General features: G+C 41.4%; 2 protein-coding genes across 4 annotated transcripts in view; one reads left to right on the top strand and one right to left on the bottom strand.

Moving 5' to 3' along the window:
- The first annotated feature begins 735 nt into the window (after positions 1–735).
- On the top strand, positions 736–4,703 carry Rbis (ribosomal biogenesis factor). The gene is made up of 4 exons (XM_069991005.1): positions 736–867; positions 2,605–2,721; positions 4,093–4,209; positions 4,591–4,703. Exons 2-4 carry the CDS (start codon positions 2,608–2,610, stop codon positions 4,660–4,662), a joined length of 303 nt encoding a protein of 100 aa, XP_069847106.1. The 5' UTR covers positions 736–867; positions 2,605–2,607; the 3' UTR covers positions 4,663–4,703.
- Positions 4,692–8,021, bottom strand: part of E2f5 (E2F transcription factor 5) — a 27,815-nt gene continuing 24,485 nt past the window's right edge. For 2 of the 3 annotated variants that reach the window (XM_069991000.1, XM_069991002.1), the window contains exons 7-8: positions 6,883–6,930; positions 4,692–5,416 (exon numbers count right to left, since the gene is read on the bottom strand). In XM_069991000.1, the coding sequence (XP_069847101.1) occupies positions 5,307–5,416; positions 6,883–6,930 (158 nt within the window). In that variant the 3' untranslated portion in view covers positions 4,692–5,306. The remainder of the gene's footprint in view (positions 5,417–6,882; positions 6,931–8,021) is intronic. The other variant, XM_069991001.1, reaches the window with a different exon arrangement.

The following is an 8,021-nucleotide window of genomic DNA, read 5'->3' as shown; positions in this document are numbered from 1 at the left end:
TTGAAACCAGCAACAAATTTAAACTCTGAGACTCGTTTGCACAATGGGATGGTATGCATGGCTGATACTCTTCTCAGTTATAAAATGGCACATAAATATTAGAATGTCTACGTTTCTTGAAATCTCATCTTTCTCTGACCTCAACAAATAGGCGCACCTGCCAGAAAGCAGAAAGGTTTCTTCCCACGTCTCCCACAGTTCCCTGAGGCTTGTGCTTATGCTTCCTACGGTGGCTGGTGGCTGGTTTATGTACGCGTGCCGGGCTGTCAGGAATTCACCCCTGCAGCTCGGGACAGCAGGGCCACCGGGCACGCAGCGCCCCCTCCTGGACAGTGGGCAGAGCCAGGGGGGAGCGGGGCTGAGGGTCCACGTGGACCCTCTGATGACCCAGAAACACCCCAGATGGCTCTGGACTCGTATTTTCATGGGAACTTCGGACTTGGCCGCGCGTGTAACACTCCCGCCGAGCTAGATCTCAGCAAACGTGCACTCGTCCCGACCCAAGCGGAAGCCGAGGGATGCTGTGCCGTGCGGGCGTGGCTACGGTTATGGGCGTGACTACCATCGTAGTTGTGACTGTATAGTGTGGGCGGGAACCAGGCCTGGGGGTCGGGCTCTGTCCGGTGGGCGTGGCCTCCCTCTCTGTTACTCACCGCAGGATTGGTGGGGGTCCGCCTCGGGGGTGGGACTTCCTTCCGGTAGGCAGGTCTTCACTCTGCGTGAGGACGGAGCAGGGTGGGCGGGGCCGAGTTTGGGAGCGGAACTACGGCGTGCCCACGCTTGGCTCACCTCGGCCACTTCCGTGTACGAGCCGATGAAGTCGCCTGGACCCAGAGTACTGCACGCGGGTACCGAAGGTCCGGAGAGGTTAGTGGGGTGTTGTGGAGGCCTATGGAAGGGCTAAGCAGGCCACTGCGGTCCAGAAGGCTGCTTCCCTGGAGCTTGCCGGGCCGCGGCCTCCGGGCATCCCCAGGCGGGCTCCCAGGGCCGGCCTCCGTGTGACCCCCGTTTCCACGAGGTTGCCGTTGACTCTCACACCCGCAGTCCAAGCTTGCTCTACCTTCACCCACTTGTGTCCCCGACTCTGACCGCTGCGTCCCCCGTGCGGCTTGGGTGTCCGGCATTGTGCACGTTACTTTATCGTAGTTTGCCACTCACGTGATAACCTTTCCATCTGTGCCTGCGTTCGTTCTGCACGTAATGTAGTTCAGTGACTAGCTGAACTCTAGATGCTGCCTTTCCTCTATTATTATAGGGGAGCTTTCAGATTTCATAATGATGTTTTTTATGTTCTGCTTGTGTAATAATAATAGTGTGTAGCCTGCTGCCTTCGATTTTTCTAAAAGCATGAGGACTGTTAAGAGTCCGGTAGTTTTCTAATGTTAAGTCGACTGATGTGAAGTTCAGTCAGTTTCCTAATGTTAAATCGACTGATGTGAAGTTCAGTCGAGATGCAATGCAAGCAAAAGCAAAAGAGGAGGAATGTAATATCAGAATGTTCAGATAACCATTTGACGAATGCAGCATGGAGAGGTAGGTGACCTAAAACAGATTTAAGTTGGGGTAAGAGTACCAGAAATGTACTTAGCCTGTATGTACCAGGAACCACTGACAAACTTTTAACTTTGTGAAAGCCTATCACTTACTACTATGCAGGTACCTACTGTGCAGCGCCTTAACCAAGAGTTTGACAAACTGTCAGTAAGGAGTCATTTAAGTAAATCCTTTAGGCTTTTGTACATCCATGGTCACGGATAGCACATGACTGAACATAATGCTCCAGGAAATAAAGACTGGTGTCAGCCAGGGGTGGTTAGTTTGCAACCTAATGCATCCTGGAGCTCTGATCTTGTCTACATGGCTTTAAATCTTGGCATGTGTTTGTTACTGTAAGTGTGACTCATGACAAGCTAACTTCTCTTTGCATCAGTTTTTAAATCTGTAAAATGGGAGTAATAGCCCAGTGTTGGTGAGGAGTAAATGAGTTATAACACGTCAACACAGTGTTTGTACATATACCAAAAATGCCATTTTAACTATTAGCATTTTAGAAATTGTTCCTCTGTGACTGAACAGATTTGAGAGACATTTCTAAGATAAAAGTTATAGGCTTAGGGGCTGGGAAGGTGGCTCAGTGGTAGAGCACTTGCCTTGCATGCATGAGGCCCTGGGTTCGATTCCCCAGCACCACATAAGCAAAAATTAAAAAAAAATTATAGGCTGTGTTTAGCCACAGAGCAAAGAAAACCAGATTTCAGTGCAATAAATAAACATTATAAACATACAATGTCATTTGGGAAAGTAATTTGAAGGAAATAGGAAATGTATGTTCAAGAACTGATTTTGATTTTTCAGGAGAGAATGGAATAAAAGAATGAGAAAGAAGTGGAGCTGTTCCTAATGTATGATAGTAGTATGCAGAGTAGCCAAGAGATGGTTAGTGAGCATTAATGTTGTCAGATGCTGTAAAGAAAAAGTTGTGTTGACATTAATGAAGCCCATTGACATAGATGAATTGGGCTAGATGCTGGGGATGCAGAAGAGATTTTGACTTTAAAACATAGTTCATAAAAATTGGCACTAATTGAACTCTTTCTTTTCTAGACAATGGCCAAGAATAAATTAAGAGGGCAGAAGTCCAGGAATGTGTTTCACATAGCCAGCCAAAAGAACTTTAAGGCTAAAAGCAAAGCAAAACCAGTTACTACTAATCTTAAGAAGGTGAGCATTTATTGGAACCTCTCAGACTTTACTGTTCACAAGCAAAGCATTTGTATAAAGTACCAGATGACAGTTCAATAGCTTTCTTAGACTATAGCAGTCATTTTTAAAATAGTGTGGAAAATAGTTATTTCTGAACACAAATATATTCAGGAATCTATTCACGGAATCAAGATATAGCCTACCATCCAGTACCGATAAAGTATTTTGTTTCTTAAAGTGCAAAATTTGCAAAGAAACTTTGTTTGAAAATATTTGAGGGATTTCTTTAAGGTTAAGTAGCTCCTCATTAACAAAATGTTTTCAAGTTTAAATAGTAGTAGTCAACTCTCCAGGACTCAGTAATTAGCAATAATGATGTATACCTGTATACCCAGGACTTAAGGGTGGCTGAGGCAGGAGGATCTTGAGTTCAAGACCAGCCTGTATTACATAGGGAAAAAAAGTGGCAGATGAGGACACTGCCAGGCTTAAATCAGTTGTCAAGCAAGTTTGAACAAGGAAGAATAGCAAAAGTTGCAAAAATGCAGAGAAGTGATTAGCTGAATGCAGCTGGAAATTAATGAAATCATTAGAAATTAGTGTCAGTGAGGCTTAAGAACTGTTAGTAAACAACGCCGACTCCTAGGTGAGGAAGTGGTGCAGTTATTCTGCTGGAGCTCATGGCTGAGGTAGGAAGGAAGTCACTGAACAATGAATGGATAAGCAGTCTGTTGAGTCAGGGTCTGAGATTTTCCATGAAGCAGCAAGTAATTGTGAACTTAGTAACAGCAATAAGGGCTCCCAGAATGTTATCACACATATACAGGAACACCACTCCCACCTTTTAGACACTAAAGAGGAGTACTGTGGGGAGCTTTTTTTTTTTTTTTTTTTTGTCGGTCGTGGGGCTTGAACTCTGGGCCTGGGCACTGTCCCTCAGCTCTTCAGCTCAAGGCTAGTGCTCTACCACTTGAGCTACAGCGCCACTTCCGGTTTTCTGATGGTTTATTGGAGATAGGAGTCTCACAGTCTCTCCTGCCCGGGCTGGCTTTGAACCGCGATCCTCAGATCTCAGCCTCCTGAGTAGCTAGGATTACAGGCGTGAGCCACCAGCGCCCGGCTGTGGGGAGCTTTTGAGGCAAGTGTTTCAGGGATGTATTGTCAGTAGGAAGGGACAAAAATTCATTGCCTAGGTTTTTGTTTTCCAGATGAGGATGTGAGCACCGTAGCCTAGAAAGACAGGCAACATTTTAACACTTTTTGGTTTTTGGTGTGAATTACCTCCACTTTGGTATGGTTAACTTAGATTTTTTTTTTAGGCTTAACAAGGATGTAAACATTTTATCTTCATTAGTGTGAAATGGTTGATTTATGCCTTTTTGTTAACAGATAAACATTGTGAATGAAGAAAAAATTAACAGAATGAATAAAGCTTTTGTCAACATTCAGAAAGAACTTGCACACTTCTCAAAAGGCCTTTCTCTAGAACCTCTTCAAAAAGAGTTGGTAAGTAGAAATGGTTTCCTCTCATTAGGCCCAGAACATCAAAGGATAATAAATTACATATTTCCCAGGGTTTCTAAGCCTCTGTTATCCCTGGCTTTGAATTTATATTCACTTTTAAGACATTGAGAGTCTGAATATAAGAACTGACTCTTCTCTTTCCAAAAGTGTGACTACAAGAACTAAACTGAACAATAGATTACAAATTACTTTTGTTTACTATTTTGTCAGTTGTAGGTCTTGAACTCAGGGCCTGAGTGTTATCCTTGAGCTTTTTCACTCAAGGCTGACTCTCTACCACTTTGAGCTATAGAGCCACTACCTTTGTTTCCTGTTAAACTATTAAATGTAACGAACTATTAAATGTAACTTTCCTATCTTCAGATTCCTCAGCAGCATCCTGAAAACGAGCCAGTTAATGTTGATGAAGCTACGCGACTGATGGCGCAGCTGTAACAGTCCTCCCAAAAGATCAATAAAATAAATGTTTTATACAACTTTATTTTTAAAACATCTTGTTAATGTACAGGCATTGGCACATTTTTTAAAACAAACTACATAAACAGTTCTTTCCTAGGCTCTAGGAAAGTGGAATGTCAGAAGTCAACAAAATGTGATCAACTTAAAGTGCTAAAACAGAAGGCACTTCACAAAATCTGTTCACTGAAACAGTTACATCCTTTACCTTATAAATGGCAGTGAGTATCTGGACTGAAGGACATATCAAAATACAGCTTTGTGGCAGTAAAAATACAAAACAAGTTGATTAGCCCTTGGCCAACATTTTTGCGTTTGATGACCTAAAGTCCACTTTAACTTTCCTCTATGAAGAATCCACACAAGGATTCAGAACTGGAAAAGCTGGAATCCAAATTATACAGGGAAGGTGAATACAAAGTTTATTTTCCCCTGAAGCAGTAGAGCCCTTCGTTTTTATGAAGTTTTGTGAAGTTAAAAAAAAAAGGAAGTATTAAAAAGAAGAACACTTGAGAATCAGTGAACTACAAGGTGTTACATTCATTATTTTAAATACTTAGGTTATTAAGAAGTCTAAAATGTTACAGTTAGAGGTAGATAACAGTCCCAAGTGGCCAGGGAATCTAATAATTTAGTATCTGGACATCAAACAGATCACATACACCTTCATTATCATCTAAATTAAAGTTGTAGTCATCAGCCGGAGTAGGAGAAAGCCGTAAGAGAGGAAACACTGCAAACAAAAACAGATTCAGTGTTAATAATTGTGTCTGCATTTGGATGATTGTTTCATCATAAAATATGACAGTCATTATACAAATGGTTTCCTATGCTATACCTGGACTTAAAAAATACTTAAATGGGGCTGGGAAGGTGGCTCAGTGGTAGAGCACTTGCCTTGCATGCATGAGGTCCTGGGTTTGATTCCTTAGCACCACATAAGCAGGGAAAAAAAAGCTGGAAGTAGTGCTATGTCTCAAGTGGTAGCGCACTAGCCTTGAGCTGAAGAGCTGAGGGACAGCACACAGGCCCAGAAATCAGGCCCCACGACCGGACCCCCCCCCCAAAAAAAAAAACAAACAAAAAAAAGTAATGATCAGGAATGATGTTCAGTGTTGCACAATGTTGAGCTGTTCTCTGAGGACAGACAGTACACTCATAATTGGGATTAATTTGGAAAACACAGTAGTAAGTGTGTTTGTGTGTATACACACTGAGCACATACATGCTATGCCAGTCCTGAGACTTTTAACTCAGGGCCTGGGTTCTGTTTCTTAATTTTTTATTTTTATTTATTTATTTACATGAAGCTATGTTCTACTGCTTGAACAACAACTCTACTTGTGGCTTTTGGGGGGTTAATTGGAGATAAAAGTTTCATGTATTTTTCTGATGTGGCTGGCTTCAAACTGTGATCCTCAGAATTTCTGCCTCCAGGGTAGGTAAGAGGATTACAAGGCATGAGACTGACTTTACACAAACATTTTTACTGGTTGTAAAATACATGATTTAAAACACTGGTAAAGGTTTCCTTGCCACTTAGCAAACAGAATTACTCAATAGATTACGTAAGTGAATTAATGCTCTACAGAAACGTTGACTAAATCTCTACATAAGTCTACCATTGGCTAATAACTAGTACCACTTCCTAAGTCTGCTCTATTTGTTAGGAACAAAGACAACAATGAAGGCAGGAGAGATATGTATTCATTTGCGCATTGTAGAGAATTGATTTAAAAAATTATTTTGTATTAGCATTGATGACATGGTTAAGGTTAGCTCAATGATTTCACACTGGCAGGCTGAAAATGGCTGACTATGGTGGCAATACTTATTTTTGTCTTTTTTTGTCAGTCCTGAGCTTGAACTTGGCCTGGGCTCTGTCCCTAAGCCTCTCTGTGCTCAAAGCTAGCACTCTGCCACTTCCGGCTTTTTGTTTATGTGGTACTGAGGAATCGAACCCAGGGTTTCATGCATGCTAGGCAAGCACTCTACCACTGAGCCACATTCCCAGCCTGTGGTGGGGTTTTCAGATAACCTGATGATGATGTACTATTGTCAGTCTTGGTCAGTCTTCAGGAGTGGAAAGTATAGGTCACAGTAAAAGCAGTTACAAAATATACATTCTACATAACTTAAGTGGCATTCATAAATTCTAGGCAGTAACCTCAAATAATAGGAAAAGGTTAAACTACTTACCATCAGAAGACATTAACTCATCAATGATATCTCCACTAATAGACCCTGCTAGAAAGAAATGTGATAAGGTTTTGTTACATTTCTGTTTTTGTATTTTAACAGTAAAAAGCAATGATTTTAAATGTGACTGCTATGTCACATAATAGTACTAGAACTTTATGGAAAGACTGTTTTCCCAAATACCTAGTATCTGGCATTTCAAACTTGAAAACTAAAGATGCAGAATAAAATTCTTCCAAAATTGACTCTCCGTTTTACAAAGCCTGGAGTATCTCAAATTCACTCAACTTTAAAACCTCAACACCACTTTCTATTCCTTCTGTTCATTTTATCAACAGATCTCACATAGCATGTGGTACTTCCTTTGTATAAATAACATTCCCCCCTCATTCTTTCCCATCCCACTGGAATCATCCTGTTCTGTCTAGCCTTAAAAGTTTTCATCGCATGTTTGCAGTTGTGCAAACATGTAATATTTAACCTCCCTGGCTTGTGATGATCTCTTTTGATTCTGTAAGAATATTCTTTCCTTTTCATATTTCCTGTGCTTTGAGTACAGCTCTAATTGTACTACTTCCTGGCCACAGACTTACCTTGATTCCCATTAATTTGATTTAAAGGTTTTCTCTAAAATGGTTCAGTGACTCTGCTTGATTAGCATATAGTTTTTTTTAAATGCTCTGGAAGTCCATGGAGTAACTGTCTGAGCTAAAGCATATAAAGTGTGCTTGTTTTATTCATCCCAATTAGGTTATAAAGCTTTATAGGGACTCCCCCTGTAATGTATAGTCCTCCTTTTTGCCACCAATATAGCAATTCTTACTGTGGAAGGAAAGGAAAAATGTGTACAAGAACCTAAACAAGACTCTACATACAACTCTTCCCAGAGTGAGAGCAGTGCAGTACCCACCCCCTCCAGAGGTAAAAGTGGATTATGTACAATGTAGTTTTCAGTTATCTTCAACATGACATCTGTGTTGGTACAAATAATTCATATATCTAGAAGTAATGTTTTTCTTAAAAGTTGATAAAGCCAGATGCTGGTGGCTCCTGCCTGTAATCCTAGCAACTCAGATCTGAGGATCGTGATTTAAAGTCAGCCCCGGGGAAGGTAGTTCAGCAGTAGAGTGCATGCCTTG

Source organism: Dipodomys merriami, unplaced genomic scaffold (assembly GCF_024711535.1).
Source record: "Dipodomys merriami isolate MVZ:Mamm:240054 unplaced genomic scaffold, mDipMer1.0.p SCAF_4, whole genome shotgun sequence".
NCBI classification, from domain to species: Eukaryota; Metazoa; Chordata; class Mammalia; order Rodentia; family Heteromyidae; genus Dipodomys; species Dipodomys merriami.
The sequence above is the reverse complement of the archived record's forward strand: the minus strand, read 5'-3'. Positions and strand labels throughout refer to the sequence as shown.